We start from the raw sequence: 15843 nt of genomic DNA, 5'->3' as shown, positions 1-15843 counted from the left end.
ATTGGCCCTGTTCAGCAAGTTAAAAATCACATTAACTTTTGGAAGCCCTAGCCGGAACTGGAAAGAGTGATCAGTTTAAAAATGGTGCATAGCATAAACCCAACCAATGTAGTCATTTCCAAATGAGTACAGGATCTAGCTTGCCTTCTGTACTATTGAAGCAAGCTAGATTTTCTAGCAAATCTGATCATATAAATGGGAAAATGTTACGTATTCACAAATTTGCTAAACCACCGTCAGATTTCAAACTTGTATTAAAAAGTTCAGTCTTTTATTAGACACCTTTAACCAACAGAAATAAAATAAAATAAATAAAAAATTTAAATTGTGTGTCCACTGTGAAGTAGCCCACTTTGCAGAGATATTTGGTGTATTGTAGGCTGTGTCACAGTGTGAACTGTAGGCCTTTTACATGGAATTATTTTCATTTTTTCTTTTAATTGGTCTCTTCTTTGTGTGTATTCTTGTGATTTTATTTATTATATTGCTCTCTCATAAAATGTTCAGAATGTAAATTCAGCATGAACACATTTTGCTGCAGAAGTATCATGTGGACATCGAACAATTATTGTATTATTATTTTGTACTTTGTACTTTGGCTAATAACAGTTATTCATCACTATTGCTATGTGACTATAACTACACTACGCAGCGCAAGTAATGTTCATTAGACTACTTGTCAGAGTACCTTATACCATTGTGTGCAATTCAAACAAAGATAGGTGAGCAAAACCTTGCATTGTACTACTGTACCCTTGACAAATCTGACAATGACCAGGAAGTGCTATGGGTACATTAAATTGTATTATATTCACATAGGAGCTTCAGTGATCAGATATTCAGGGCATTACAAAGTGAAGGGTGAATAATGAACTGGTGTGTTTTGTTGATTTTGGAAGAGTGAGTCCATTTACAATCTCTAGTGTAGCTGCAAATTTTGGTTCATTAGAAAATATTCCTGGACACTTAAAATGCATTAAATTGTTTTGAAAGTAGGTTACACAAGCTTCAGAAAGAGCAGAAGGTGCAAGTGTCATGAACAAGTTAGAGATTTGCCTGAGTCTGAGGTGGGATTTGAACCTGGACCTCTCACTCAGCCATTTGTTTCATAAGGAAACGTGTTAACTAGCAGTCAACTAAAAGTTTTACTGCAGTTTTACTGTGCTTCAAACTAAGCGAGCTACACCTGCTACACAGGCATAAAATCTTATGACAAAGTAAATTACATTTTAATTTATAATCGCATTTGTATAGTTCTACTTTTGCATTTTATGTACATTCTGCAGTCTTATATAAAGATTTTGTTTCAGAATTCCAAATGTGTTGTAGGGAAGTGACTTACACTATGCAAAGGATAGGTTAAGGTAAGAAAATATGTGACTACTCCATTATTAAAAAGAGAGAGAGTTGAGAGATGACTATAAATATTTTAGTACAACCCCATCGAGTTACAGTAGATACTGGGGTGTGAGAACAGCCTAGCAGGCATCCTGTAGTCCAGACTGCCAGCATCCTTCTATTTGAGCCATATAGACAGGTGTTCATCCAGCACGTCCACCGACTCAGCTTTACCAAACTCTGTTGGTTCCATCATTTGGTAAAGAGCACAGGGAGATACAAAGCCGTTATTACATCACTGGCGGAGTAGCATGGACGCAGCAGTGGCCTATGAGAGCATCTGGACTGCCTGGCTGAGTAACGACTCTGTGCTGCAGCCCGCGTGGGACCACCTGCGTCTCCATCACAGCCACTGCCTGCGGTCCCCGCTCTTCCCCATCGTCCTGACGGTGTCCTCGTACTTCGTCCTCTGCGCGCCCTACCTGATCTGCGACCTCATGGGCGAGAGGTGGCCGGCCGTTCGCAGGTTCAAGATCCAGCCGAGCCGGAGCCCCACTCCCGCCATGCTGATGCGCTGCCTTGGAGTGACGCTGCACAACCACGCCCTGCTGGTGCTGCCCGCCGCTGTCGCCCAGTGGGCGTGGAGGCCGCCCGTCCCTCTGCCGGAGCGCGCCCCAGCCCTGTTGGAACTGGTGGGCGGAGTTACCGCCAACCTGCTGCTCTTCGACTTCCAGTACTTCCTCTGGCACTTGCTGCACCACCGGGTCCGCTGGCTGTACGTGACCTTCCACGCCATCCACCACGACTACGCCGCGCCATTCGCCCTGGCCACCCAGTGCCTGGGTGGCTGGGAGCTGGTCACCGTGGGCTTTTGGACCACCCTCAACCCCATCCTGCTGAGGTGCCACGTGCTGACCGCCTGGGCCTTCATGGTGATCCACGTCTACGTCTCGGTGGAGGACCACTGTGGCTACGACTTCCCCTGGTCAACGTCCCGCCTGGTCCCCTTCGGGATCTACGGTGGTCCCAGCAAGCACGACGTCCACCACCAGAGGCCCAGCACAAACTTCGCCCCCCACTTCAGCCACTGGGACAAGCTGTTTGGCACACATGCCGACTTCTGCTTTTCCGAAGGTCACCCAGGAGAGGTAAAAACAGGAAAGTGTCACAGCAACGGAGACCAACCTATGAATGCATGTCAGAAAGACAGGATGGAGTCTGCCATGTCTGTTAAGTGGAAATATTATGAAAATAATGTTTTTTAAAGCCTCAGGTGAATGCAACTGAGGTTCACTAAGATTTACCCATTCAATTGTTTGTGTGTGAAATTCACAGGAGAGTGATAGCTGTGCCCTTAGTCAATAGTAAATGACTATATTCAGCTTCAGAAGTATCTATATTTCTATTTGCTTTACTGCAGGAATTTCCCTAATCTCAAGAAAGCTCATGATTAAAGAAAGAAGACAGAGCAGTATATTAGCACTTGGGAGAATTGAGTATTGATTTGGACTTGATCAATGCTGTATGGTTTTTCTTCATAGTGGTCTAACAAAGATCCAATCCTTCTGTAAAACTGGGTCAGTGGAATGTAAGGCTTTTCACTCAGTTTTTTTGAGTTCACACAGACACTATTCTGAAGCTGCTTCTAACTCGGATCAGTGTTTCCACTACATGTATAAATGATTAAGGGACAGGTTTGAAAGCTGCCTCTGTTTCAATGCATTGGTGTACAGATCACAGGATGTGTCTGTTCATATTCCCAACTCTGGTGACTTGCAGTTAAACAAAAGGTTTTCCAGTGCTCATAGTAATTTTTACTGTGTTGCTCCTGTGACATGATGTTTTGTGAATTCTTCTAGGATTATTGTAATTAGTGCAATGCAGAGTAAAGTAAGTCATAGCCCCCTTACAAAGGCACATCTGGGAAGAGTGGCATGAGGGCACCACAACAACCAACAATATGAAAACCAGTGTGAAACCACACATACGCATACGCACACGCACGCACACACGCACAGTGCATGAATAAATATACCTTGTGGCCACTAGATGTCAACCTGACCCTGGTTCTCCATTCCATTAGCAACTGCACAAAAGATACTTCTTGATGACCAGTAGTAATGGCACCTTTGGATTAAATTTCAAAACTGTTTTTAAAATAATTTTTTTAAATTAGTTTTTTCTTTGTAGTTATAATGTATTGAGTAAATCAGGAAAGGTTACAGAAATTTAACACAAGTACATTTAAGGGTACACTTCAAAAGAAAAAGCAACACTGGTAATACTTGCTTGTAAAAGACAATGAAAGCTCTTAGGACAGTAATTTGCAGCAATTACTGGATTGCCATTGGTCACTGTTCTATCAATGGGGAGCTTGAAAGAAGAGAAAAACCAAGAGATGTAAGAGCATCTTCAGATGATGCCTAGCCAGGACACAGAAGTGTGAAGAGTACACTGAAAGGAAACATGGATAGGATACACTCTTTTTTTTTTTTAGATGTGAGATGATAATAAAGAGCACTATGATTAATCAAGTCTTGTGTAATTTGTACAAACACACTGTATATCAAAGCTGCTGACCCTCCTGTCATAATGGTCAACACACAAAATTAAATTAAATTTTGAATTGACCTTCAACACAGAATTAAAGTGTACATAACAAAGATGCATAACAATGCATCATGTTCTGAGTCATCAATGTGACACATTATAGTTGCGATGTATAACAAAGCTCACTTGACATATTCACACCATGCAGCTCGGGGAATGGTAGCTCCGGTCAAAGGGGGAAAAAAATGAAAGGATGCCACTACATTCAAAATGGAACTCACACAGTGGTTGCACACGAAACCATTTATTCAACGTGTGCTTGTATGTTGCTGCTGATTTTACAGTCGGAAAATAATATTTATCGATTATTTATAGTTTCGTTGAGATAGAGATATCTTTTTCAAGGGAACTCTGGCCAAGAGATTGCAGTCGCCCACACAGCACACAATACAATGTGTTCCATCAGTGCGTGAATATATGAACGTATGCGTTGAGGTGCCGCCGAATCAGACATGATAATCGTCAGAATAGGCTACTTGAACAAAAATGTTTCAAGTATTCTGGCCGTTTCTCGCTATGGACAACACATGGCTGCCTGCTCCAGCAATACTGACTGAGATAAGGTTAAATTTTAGGTGAAAAAACAGAAAGCAAAGGGCAGGATTTTAATTATTTTGATGTTCACGTTTAATGAATTACCATCTTGGTCAATTATTTCATAATGTATTCCGTTAAATTAATAGACATTTGCATCATTTAGGCAGGCCTACAATAAAAGTAAAATTGAATACAACATAAATATCACGTCTAATGATACATAACGATCCACACCGGGAATACTTTCTCAAAACACAGGAGAAAGTTTACAATACAAATAGCATTTTATTACACCTACTGCTTGCAAATGTCTCGCATCTCGTTAAAGCTGAGAGTCCTATAAAAATAGTGAGAGTCCCGACTTGCGGCAGAAGATGATTTCATCTGGTCACATGATTTGATCCAGCTGGTTGGTTGCTGTGGTACTGGCGTTGTGATGAGGCAGAGGAGAGCGAGTTAGTTGCCGGGGTTGGTGGAGCACGACAGAACGACAGCCATTTTATCGCAATATAGCTACAGTATAATTTAGATTTATCTTCAGTAGGAAACATGGGACAGTGTGGTATTACTTCTTCAAAGACGGTTTTAGTGTTTCTGAACCTCATTTTTTGGGTAAGCTTCAACGATTTTAGGATTTGATGATGCACAATGCATGCAGACCTACTCAGAAATGCAACACTAACCTTAACGTTAGCTAGTTAGCATTAGCTACTCACCCTTGTGTTCTATCAAGGTTGTCTGGCTAACGTTATATAAAAAACAATACGTCCTAACTGTATGCTATTGGTGTTTGAACTGTTTCTCATAGATATGTTGTTTGTTTATATGGTAGCTAACGTTACACATACGGCACTAAGCATTTTAGTAAATTAGATAACGTTATTAACGTGCAGTTATTATCAAACCACCGTGCCTTATTGTGGACACTGATGTTTGTATTACTGCATTTGTGGATCATCCAATTTATAGTCTGATACCTGACATTTTGCTGATCAAAGTGTCTGGATATGTAGGGAAATATGAGACATGGGGAAAACGTCCTACTGGAAACGCTGTTCACCTGCAATGTCATATGTTCGCAAAAAGCCAACTAGTGATGAAACCAGCATCAGCGCGTGCATACGGGGTTATTGGGATTTATTGCAATAGGCAAATTTATTATAAATGATAACATCATAAAATACCTAGTGCTATTACTAGCTATAGCAAATGCGACTCTAAAATCGAACTTAGTTGGATAGCTGCTATATCTGTTGGATACAGTAACCGTCGTGGTCCGTGGGAAATTCTCTCCATCACTAACGTTAAATTATTGGTCACGTTAACTTGTTATTTTGTCTGCGGTTTCTTGCTATAGCCTAATCATTCAAATTACATTTTCTGGTACAGGAACATAACCGCAGTTTTGTCGTACATCATGGCTGATGTGCTGGCACAGATCTTGTACGTCTAGGTTATGAAAATATGAACCTAGTTAAGTGACTGCCGTAAATTTGCTTTATTGTATAACTAGTTTATGATCTTATTTACTAGTCACTAATCAATGTATTGTTGCAATTGCCTGTAAAATATTGGGACAAGAAATTGTCATTAGGCATTGATGATATTCTACCTATTTTGAACTTATACAAATATACATATTTTTTAATTCCACCGTGTAGTTTCGATTAAAAATATATAAGGATGTAAAGTGATAGGTGCAATATTGATTGGTCTGCATGTGCATTGACACTAGCAGTCGGCTGCGTCTCGCACTGTTGTCAGTTATTTTGCTTGCTGTAGCCTAGCACCTATGAGTCGGATTGTGCAGAATACGGCAACCATTCTTTTGAGCAATGCGATATAGCTGGAATCATATAGCCTAGATCATTGGATCTTTACTACTACTATGAATAATAATAATAGGAAGAAGAAGAATGCAAGAAGTAACCGTATAAAACTATGTAGCTGTTCTTAAACTCAGCGGGGCACGCGTAGGCTACATGAGAAATGCATATCAAGTCTTCAACAGTATAGCTGCTTAATGCAGGGCAACACTGCCGGAGAACAGGTCACGCAGTGTGATCTGAACGGGGGTCTTGGCATTTTCACACGCCTTTTGTCAGCGGGGGGCTTTGTTCTAACCGCACAGCTGTGGATTATCATCACCAGTTGGTTTGCATATTGGAAAGCCTGCTCTGGTTGCCCCTGTGCCATACATCGTGGGCTGTACTAATTGAAAGTTTCCGTGTCCATTGAACTTGGCCAGTATGCGCGAACTCTTTCCTGTCCGTAGCAGTGTAGGGTATTTTTGTTCTTCAGTTTCACCTGTGACCTTTCCCAAACATGGTGCAAGAAGAATGTCAAAAAAAAAAATGTAAATCTGATTTATTAAGCTGTCTGTATTTTGAAAGTTTTAAACATAACTTTTTGTCCTCAGAAAAATATTATTTTAACTTTGCACCCAGTTTTAATTCATAGCAGGACCGTATCTGGAAATGGAGGGAGGGAGCGTCAAATTAAAATCTTGAAGTGTTGCTGTTTCTGTATATTTTGTTTGCAGCAACCTTGGAAACAACTTGGATGGACCCTTTTAGCCAATCATCACATTTATACAATGTGTATTCATTATGTGCTGAAACACAGGACTGGTGTTTAACACTTCAGTGATAATGGTTACCTTTGTGTAAGTGTAACACCACTTACCCAGGAGGCTTGCATTAGAGACAGAGAGAGAGTGTGTGTCCATTTGTGTGTGTGTAGGGTGGGGGAGGGGCAAGGGGTTTATATGTTCCAATGGAGGGGAGAGTTCCTAACAGTATGTGCAGGGGTTTAAGTTTCCCACAATGCTTTGTGTCTCGTATGAGAACTTATAATGACATCCAAGTTCCTTTGCTGTGCTGGGTCACAGAACTGGGTTACAGGCTTCTATTCTTATGTACATCCTGCCTTTATGGAAGATGTTATACAGTAATGATGAGACCTCCTGACAGTTGTAATGGTGTTTGCTAATGAGCAGCACGTGGACATTGGTTGAAACAAAATGATGTCCTTTTATGTAAGCTTCCAGGATGTATGTAAAATTCCAGGAAATGTGATGATGTTATTTACTGTTTGTGTGCATGAAGTATTGCTTCAGTAGCCCTTCTGTGCACCTTCAATGTATTCTTGTTATTGTTATTATTATTGTTAGTATTAGTTGCATTATTATCACACTAATAATAGTTATTATTAGTAATGAATTATTCATTATTTCACTCTTTTGAATGACTTTTTGTTATGTTATTGGTTTGAAATGAGGTCGGACTCTTCAGAAACATGTCATTACCCCCACATTGTTCTCCATAAATTACAATGTAGAATTGTGCAGCCACCACATGGTTTGGCTGAAATGTACTGTAATGATTTGGGTGAAAGTTAATGGGGATGAGATGTTTGTAATGTTGCCATTTGGACCTTACCAGTTTTCTATCTGAATATACACTCACCGGCCACTTCATTAGGTGACAGGAGTGGCACCCGGTGTGGTCTTCTGCTGCTGTAGCCCATCTGCTTCAAGGTTTGACGTGGTGTGCATTCAGAGATGCTCTTCTGCATACCTCGGTTGTAACGAGTGGTTATTTGAGTTACTGTTGCCTTTCTATCAGTTCGAAGCAGTCTGGCCATTCTCCTCTGACCTCTGCCATCAACGAGGCATTTTCGCCCAGAGAACTGCCGTTCACTGGATATTTTCTCTTTCGGACCATTCTCTGTAAACCCTAGAAATGGTTGTGCGTGAAAATCCCAGTAGATCAGCAGTTTCTGAAATACTCAAACCAGCCGGTCTGGCACCAAGAACCATGCCACTTTCAAAGTCACTTAAATCACCTTTCTTCCTCATTCTGATGCTTGGTTTGAACTTCAGCAGATCATCTTGACCATGTCTACATGCCTAAATGCATTTAGTTGCTGCCATGTGATTGGCTGATTAGATATTTGCGTTAATGGGTGCAGTTTGCGGTTGAACATGTGGACCTAATGAAGTGGCCGGTGAGTGTATGTTCTTTGCATGGAAAACTGTGGCCAGTATGTCAGGAGTCTCAGAAGTTCAACCAGAGAAGCATCACTGATGTAAAGTTGATTTACAGCCCTCATTAAACAATTTACATGAACCAATATACATTAGGCCTTTTAATACTGTGTGAGTGACCCAAAACAGCCTACCACATGAAATATCCTCCTCTGTTGCTTGGTTCTCACCACCACCACCAAGATTGACAATTAATAATGCAGCTTTATACTGAGTGAGGTTTCTAGCACTAAAACACCAAAGGGAAGGTATTTGAAGATGTTCATATTTTCAGGGCTCTACGCTTACATTTTTTTTTCAAGGAGCACATGTGCTCCTGAGTTGAAAAATTTAGGAGGACACTAATGCATCCACATTGGTAGGTGTGCTCTTGAATTAATTTTTCACTTAGCACACACCGATTTTCGGGAGCAAAAATGGGAGCACTGTAGGGCCCTGCTTGTATTTCAGTGGCTCTAATGAAATATTTTTTAAAATGAAAATAAGTGTTTATCTATTTTATTGCACTGTAAAGTGTTCTTTAGTTGTTCTGTAGTCTTTTGTGTTGGAATTGTTATGCATGACCTTTTTTAAACCTGGTACACACACAGTTGTGCAAGGTGTGAGGAATTACCTTCACAGGGGCAATGTCAAAACGCCTTTGTCCATACAAGAAATAAATCTGTGATCTGCCGACAGGCATATTCCATTTTAAGTAAAATCATTCACATAAGAAGAGTGCCTTAATTGGTTCATCGCACTCCAATATCCCCTTGAATTTTTTTGTTTTGTTTTGTAGTTTACCGCAGTTTTTTTCCGGCTGACCGAGCAGCCGCTTATCCTCCGCCCGTCTCTCCCCAGGCAGCCGCTGGGATACTGTGCTACGTGGGAGCCTACGTGTTCATCACGTACGACGACTACGACCATTTCTTCGAGGACGTCTACACGCTGATTCCGGCCATAATTATAATCGCCGTGGGGACCCTCCTGTTCATCATCGGCCTGATTGGCTGCTGCGCTACAGTGAGGGAGAGCCGCTGTGGGCTAGCGACCGTGAGTGCGGGGCTCGCAGTCGTCCCAATTCCGTCTTTTCCCATCTGTAAAAAACACGCAGGGCTGGCTGAAAATACCCTTTGGGTATTCTGCCTAGCAGTGAATCAGTCTTTGTGCAGTTGTCATCGAAAATATCACCCCAAGAGGCTCTCTTATGTGGATAATCCAATTGGTAGCTGTTAGAGAGCTTCATGAAACTTGAAGATGATTTATCGGGTAATATTGTATGTATAGCCTACCACAGCACTTATAGTGCACGTTAGAGACCGTACAATGGAACAGTTCTAGCTGTGGATAATAACGGTGAAAGTAAATTTTCTTTTTTTCATACAAGTAGGTGCTGCCCAATGCGATTAACAGTACGAGTTGAGTACAAATAAATATGTAGTATAAAATATTCAGTTAAATAAGTGATGAGGGTAGAGCCATACAGCTTTAAATCAATAAGAGTCCAGGGAGACAGACTGTTTTTGTCAACTATTCACCTCTGTGCCCCACAGTTTGTGATCATTCTCCTGCTGGTGTTTGTGACGGAAGTCATCGTGGTGGTGCTGGGCTATGTTTACAGAGCAAAGGTGAGTCCCACATCATTTGGTAAATATTGGCGCAGGGCGAATGCTTTTATTATAACGTGTGATTCGAACGCGCGGCGTACGCACACCCTCGGTTAGGTCATGTATGTGTTCCTTATAAAGAGCATTCAGCGGGGGCATGTGTCACTCTAGAATGTCTTACGAGAGATTTTGCGGTGCAAACACATGCTAAAAGCTCCTTTTGTTATAACCGTATGCAATGCAAATACATTTGTGTTTTATGCGACAGAAGCTAAGTGCTGAACAGGAAGTGTGTGATGGGCAGGCCAGTAAAGCGTTAATTGCACTGAGACATCAGCAGAATTATTGATGTCTTTTTTTTGTGCAGGTGGAAAATGAGGTCAATCGTTCCATTCAGAAGGTTTACAATGAATACAATGGCACCAACACAGACGCCCCCAGCCGCGCCATTGACTACGTACAGAGACAGGTGAGAGCTTTTCGATACGCAGCGATAACGGAGCGGGATTGGTCCATTTCAGGCTTTGCGTATCACCGGGTATTTAGGAACATGGTGTATGAAACAGCAGGGTGGGTGCATCAGATCTTCCACTCCTGCTGAAGCTCTTCTGAAGCTACATGGGGTTGCCGTGGACACAGGCTGTCTGATAAGACTCGCTGTATTGTTCTGGTTTCCATGCTTACGGTGTCTTCCTTGTTTTTCCCAGCTCCACTGCTGCGGAATCCACAACTTCTCCGACTGGAGAAACACCCGCTGGTTCAAAGAGACCCGGAACAACAGCGTTCCCGTGAGTTGCTGCAAAGCCAGCATCACCAGCTGCTCGGGCTCCCTCTCCCGCCCCGGGGACCTCTACCAGGAGGTGAGAGAACTTGATACAGCGCCCCCTGTAGACTGGAGGTCTGCCACATTCACTACACAGGGATGCCACTGCTTCTGACCCAGTCACCTGATTAGCTTGTTCAATACAGCTAGTTTGTACTTGTAGATATGTCACATGGCGCTCTCCTGGGCTTTTATATTACATTTTCTCATGGAACCACTCAGATCATGTATTAACTTATGTAAGAGGTCTGTCTCTGCTGTGCATTGACATGGACTTAAAGCTCATATGTAATCTTATTTTATTGTAACTGCTTTCGCGTTCACGGCGTGTTCTAATGCTGTAACGCAGTATCTGCTAAATGTTTCCAGGGATGCGAGGCCCTCGTTGTGAAGAAGATGAAGGACATCATGATGCACGTCATCTGGGCTGCATTGACATTCGCTGCCATACAGGTGAGCAACGTCACTACCAGAGAAACCCATTCCATACCTGAGGAGGCAAAGAAAACCTGTTCATAGTCACATGAACTAATACACAGGCTGTATTTTCTATGATGTCAGTAGTGGTCATGGACCTTGGAGTAGGAAATGTGGTTTTATTAAACATCTTGTGTTTGATCCAGGGATAGTCCAGTAACAGTGCTAATTTCCTTGTTGGAACAGGATATGCACTGTCAGTCAACGTAACTGCATTGTTTGTGTAACTTTGTGTGCCGTGTGATATTCGCCTGCGGGTCGTTCTTCCAAAGCCTGTGCCAGCATCATACTGGCACTGGCACTGGCATTCTGGCAAAGCGTGCCAGTATTGACATTTTGTACAAAGCCAGAGAGTCGGTGACGTGTTTGACCCTGCTCAAGATCAACCTCCCGACGTCAGCGGATCGTTGGTAACGATAAGGATCGCGTTCGCTTTAACCCGGCTCTCTTCCGATCCGCAGCAAAGCGGAGAGGGATGGCGGCAGAGCCACAGTAATCGAACGCCGCATCCGAGGTTCTCTTTCTCCTCAGGCTCCGGCACTGACTCGATTGTGTCGGGGCCTCCTCCAGCGTTTCGGCTGACTCCAGAGTCCCTGTTGTGGGGGGGGGGTGAGGGAGGTGGGGGGTAGGGACACCAGGAGCACGCACCCTCCAATTCTGCGGACTCGTGATTGGCCGAGTCACCCGACCCTCTCTGTGTTCGGGCTTGAAAGCGAGCAGCCTCGGCCTAACACAGCCGAGCACAAAGCTTGGGCTTGTGTAGGGATCCTGGAGCAGGTTCCCCTGAGCATCTCAAACGGCCCACAGACCTGAGCTGTTTGCTCAGGAGGAAGGCCGGCCCCCTCAGCAAACTTGTTAGCTTCCTGGCGCGTCTAATTAACAGCAAAAATATCGTATTTTCGTGCGTTTTCTTACAGGAGGTTCCTGAGATGAATTCATAAAGGTTTATTTATGCTCAGGAAAGTTGAACGACGTTTGTCCTGATGCCGTTTTCTTTCGAGAGAGAAAGAGTAGGATGTCTCAGATAGCGCACCTCTACGCAGGCCTTTTTTGCCAGCTGTGCCGTGTGGGCCGAACATTATTTTTTCACATGTTTTGTGGTGAAAGTATACTTTTCATTTACCTGCTTGGTTTTAATCAGCGGTTACGCTTTAATCAGCATAATTGGCATTTGTGCACGTTTGACTGAATATTTTCAGTTTTATTTGAGTCTTAGTTAAATTCATAGAATGATTACACGCTGATTTCTCTTTAAAAATAAGAAGTACAAAAACGTTTTTATACTACTTTTGAATGTATCGCCCTGGGAGGGACTGCTGTGTGCTTACAATGGTGGTGAAGTTAAAATGTGGGTAGGAGGAGAACAGATGCAGTTCAGCCTGTGGGAAAGTATATCCGTAGATTAACATAAGAGTATCCTTTTCCCCCGTGAAACATTATCTTCTTTGTTTTCTCCGTTTTACCCTCTTTATGCGAGTCTTGCAGGGGGTTGGGGGTGGAGGGGGCAGCTGGTGAGCTGTGTGAGTGACTGAGCTGGGTGGGGGGGGGTGGGTGTGTGGTGATTATCTGTGTGAGTCACTCGGCAGAAATTCCCACAATCCTCCCCTATCATCACCGCCGTGGATCAGACACAATATGCACATACTGCGGCAGCCTCACAAGCACAGACTGGTCGCCAGTCCCGAAAATATTATGAAACGGAAGTTTGCGCCGGTTTCACACCTGCGGACGACCGTGGCGATATCGTACGCGATGTTTTTTTGGCCACCTAGCCGATTTTGCGCGTCGCCCAGACGAAAGGGTGCGTGAAACGGCGTAACCCTGAGGTGATGGGCGAGAGCGGCGGCCCCGCCGTAAGGACTGTGACAAAGCCACGGGGCCTCCCGCGCACGCCCGCGGCCGCGGCGGGGCAGATCCGCGCGGGTCCGGGGTCCGTGGGTCAGGGGTCGGGTCAGGGGTCAGGGTTACTCCAGCGATCTTTTCAGCATGTCCTATCCTTTCTCGGGCACCATTGTGCTCCCCGCCTCCATTCAGACTCCGCCCCCCCCCCCCCCCCTGGTTTAGGACCTGGTGGGGGGGAGGCAGCAGGCGGTATAAGGGGGTGGGGGGTGGGGGCGGGTAGGGTGTTGTGGGGATAGAAAGTCTAATGGAAGCAGTTTGGGAGGGGGAGCTTTTCTCTCTCCTTTGGCCCATCTGTGTAAGTCACTTCCGAGGTGTGGCTAGCAGGTAGTTGTTAAATCAGGTCACAAGGCTTATCGGAGTTTTGTGTACATAACTATTCCTCTTAGCCGGACTTAGCTGAGTGTGAGCCTTTGTCTCTATTTGATGCTTAAGGTGCCCTGGGATGGTCGTTAGATAAGAGCCTGTTGTGTTGTAACAGTATTGCATTACAGTATTATTATTGTGCGGTACGTCCGCTCGCGTGACGCTGCTCCTGACGCTGCTCCTGACTCCCTGTCCTCCCGCCCAGATGCTGGGGATGCTGTGTGCCTGCGTGGTGCTGTGCCGGAGGGGGCGGGATCCCGCCTACGAGCTGCTGGTCACCGGAGGGACCTACGCATGAAGGGGGGGGGGGGGCGGGGAGTTTGTCCGTGTGAGGGTGGGGGGGGTGGGGTGTGGTACACACACTCTACCCTTCCTCTCCTGTCCTCACCTGAAGCAGCCCTACGTCTCGGGAGTGCTTCTCCTCCACAGCGACCATCGGTCTAAGCGGCAAAACAAACGTTCATTTTTGCGCTCTGGAAGCTGGTATTTTTCCCGATATTTTTTTTCTTAAGTGCTGCAAAATGCTGTTGGCCAAAGTCTCTAAACCGTCAGTGAAGTGTGATTTAATGTGTTCTTTTTGCTCAAAAAAGAAATGGCCGCTTAACCTACTTTATTCCCCCGCTTTTGTGGGGCTGGGGGGAGGGGTGATGGTGGGGGAGGGGAGGGTGAACATTAGGGATCCCTACATGAGAAACTACTGTACGGAGCGATATTTGGAATTAACTCTTTCCTCATGTGTCAGTTTGCACTATGTGTAGGGCTTTGGAAATATTTTATAAATATTTAATAATGTGTACATACCAGAGACAGGGAATCCCTATTTGTATGTATGTGTGTATGAGGATGCCTCAAGGTTTTGAGTTTTAGGTTCTGACATGATTCCGCCCGGTGTAACTGGTCTCCATTCCGGATCAGGAGTGATATCGGCGTAACGTTAGGTCCCCTCTGCCGTACTGGACTGAAATGGAAATGTCAGGCTCCAGTCGCACCCGTCCTGGTCTAATTCAGCCCTCACTTCTGCCAACAGGAGACGTCACAAAGCAAAAGCTAGCCTTTTCTCTTTTTTAGGGGAAGGAAAAATCCACATGCACTACTTAAGTCTTATTCTGTACTAACCTTTAGATTCTGTAGTTTATTTCCTCTCCTGTGTTTTCTGTATGGTATAGTGTACTTTTTAGGACATAGATTATTGATTTTGGGTATGTGTAGCTTTGTAGAATAACCTTAAAATAATGTAAACGTGAAGTAACTGTAAATAAGGATGGAGGGAAAAAAAGACTTTCAATGAAAATAAATCTGTGAATTCAAAATGAAGGCTCTCCTGGATGCTCTTTTGAAAAGCGCAGTACTCACCCAGCTACCTACATGTTGTTTTTGCTCTGAACCCTTTATAGATGGAGGACTTTCAATTTAATCAGACCACATCTTTCATCTTGATCATCTTTCACTTAAGATTATCTGCCTCCTCGTGGTGCCTCCATAATGTTATCTCACACTAAGTAGAAATATGTTTAATTTGGAAGTAACTCTCAATGGTTACTCATCTGTAGTTATAACAGGGTCTCTTTTAGAGGTTTTTAAGGTCTTAAGTACACAGACCTTATTTTTAAACATTCTATGCAGTTCTCTTCCTTTGTCTTGCTGTCTCTCTCCCTCTGACACGTACATGTGCGCACACACACACACACACATGCACACACGCGCGCACACACACACACAGATGCACACACGCGCGCACACACACACACACATGCACACACACGCGCGCACACACACACATGCACACACGCGCACACACACTCATTCCTATACAGGGCCAGTGAACACTGCAGGAATGCCCTGCGCTGCAGACAAAGCCTGCAGACTCACAATGGCCCATTGTCTGACTGCTGGCTCATTGAAGGAGTCACGATCTGCACACTTGCTTAATATCCCTGTGTGGAAAAGGGGCTAGAGGTCACCTTTTTCCCAGGGAAAGGGGGCCATAAATGTAGCCTTAATTGATTTCTGGTGTGTGTGTGTGTGTGTGTGTGTGTGTGTGTGTGTCTATGCCTATGCGTGTGTGCCTGTGCGCGCGCATTTGATTGCGTGCTTCACTGCGAGATCTTGGACATTTAACCTTGACCAATGGCCCCAAAACACATTGTCCTTGGATCCTA

General features: G+C 44.1%; 2 protein-coding genes across 2 annotated transcripts; both read left to right on the top strand.

Moving 5' to 3' along the window:
• Positions 1–1649: 1649 nt before the first annotated feature.
• ch25hl1.2 (cholesterol 25-hydroxylase like 1, tandem duplicate 2) lies at positions 1650–3212 on the top strand. The gene is made up of 2 exons (XM_035396460.1): positions 1650–2486; positions 3198–3212. The coding sequence occupies exons 1-2, from the start codon at positions 1650–1652 to the stop codon at positions 3210–3212; spliced, it is 852 nt and encodes a 283-aa protein (XP_035252351.1).
• A 1680-nt stretch (positions 3213–4892) lies between these two features.
• Positions 4893–14998, top strand: tspan3a (tetraspanin 3a). Its single transcript, XM_035395062.1, has 7 exons — positions 4893–5097; positions 9374–9565; positions 10066–10140; positions 10487–10588; positions 10827–10979; positions 11312–11395; positions 13890–14998. Exons 1-7 carry the CDS (start codon positions 5035–5037, stop codon positions 13980–13982), a joined length of 762 nt encoding a protein of 253 aa, XP_035250953.1. The 5' UTR covers positions 4893–5034; the 3' UTR covers positions 13983–14998.
• Positions 14999–15843: the final 845 nt, after the last annotated feature.

The sequence above is a fragment of the Anguilla anguilla genome, chromosome 16, assembly GCF_013347855.1.
Source record: "Anguilla anguilla isolate fAngAng1 chromosome 16, fAngAng1.pri, whole genome shotgun sequence".
Classification (NCBI taxonomy): domain Eukaryota; kingdom Metazoa; phylum Chordata; class Actinopteri; order Anguilliformes; family Anguillidae; genus Anguilla; species Anguilla anguilla.
This window is presented reverse-complemented; position numbering and strand designations above follow the sequence as displayed.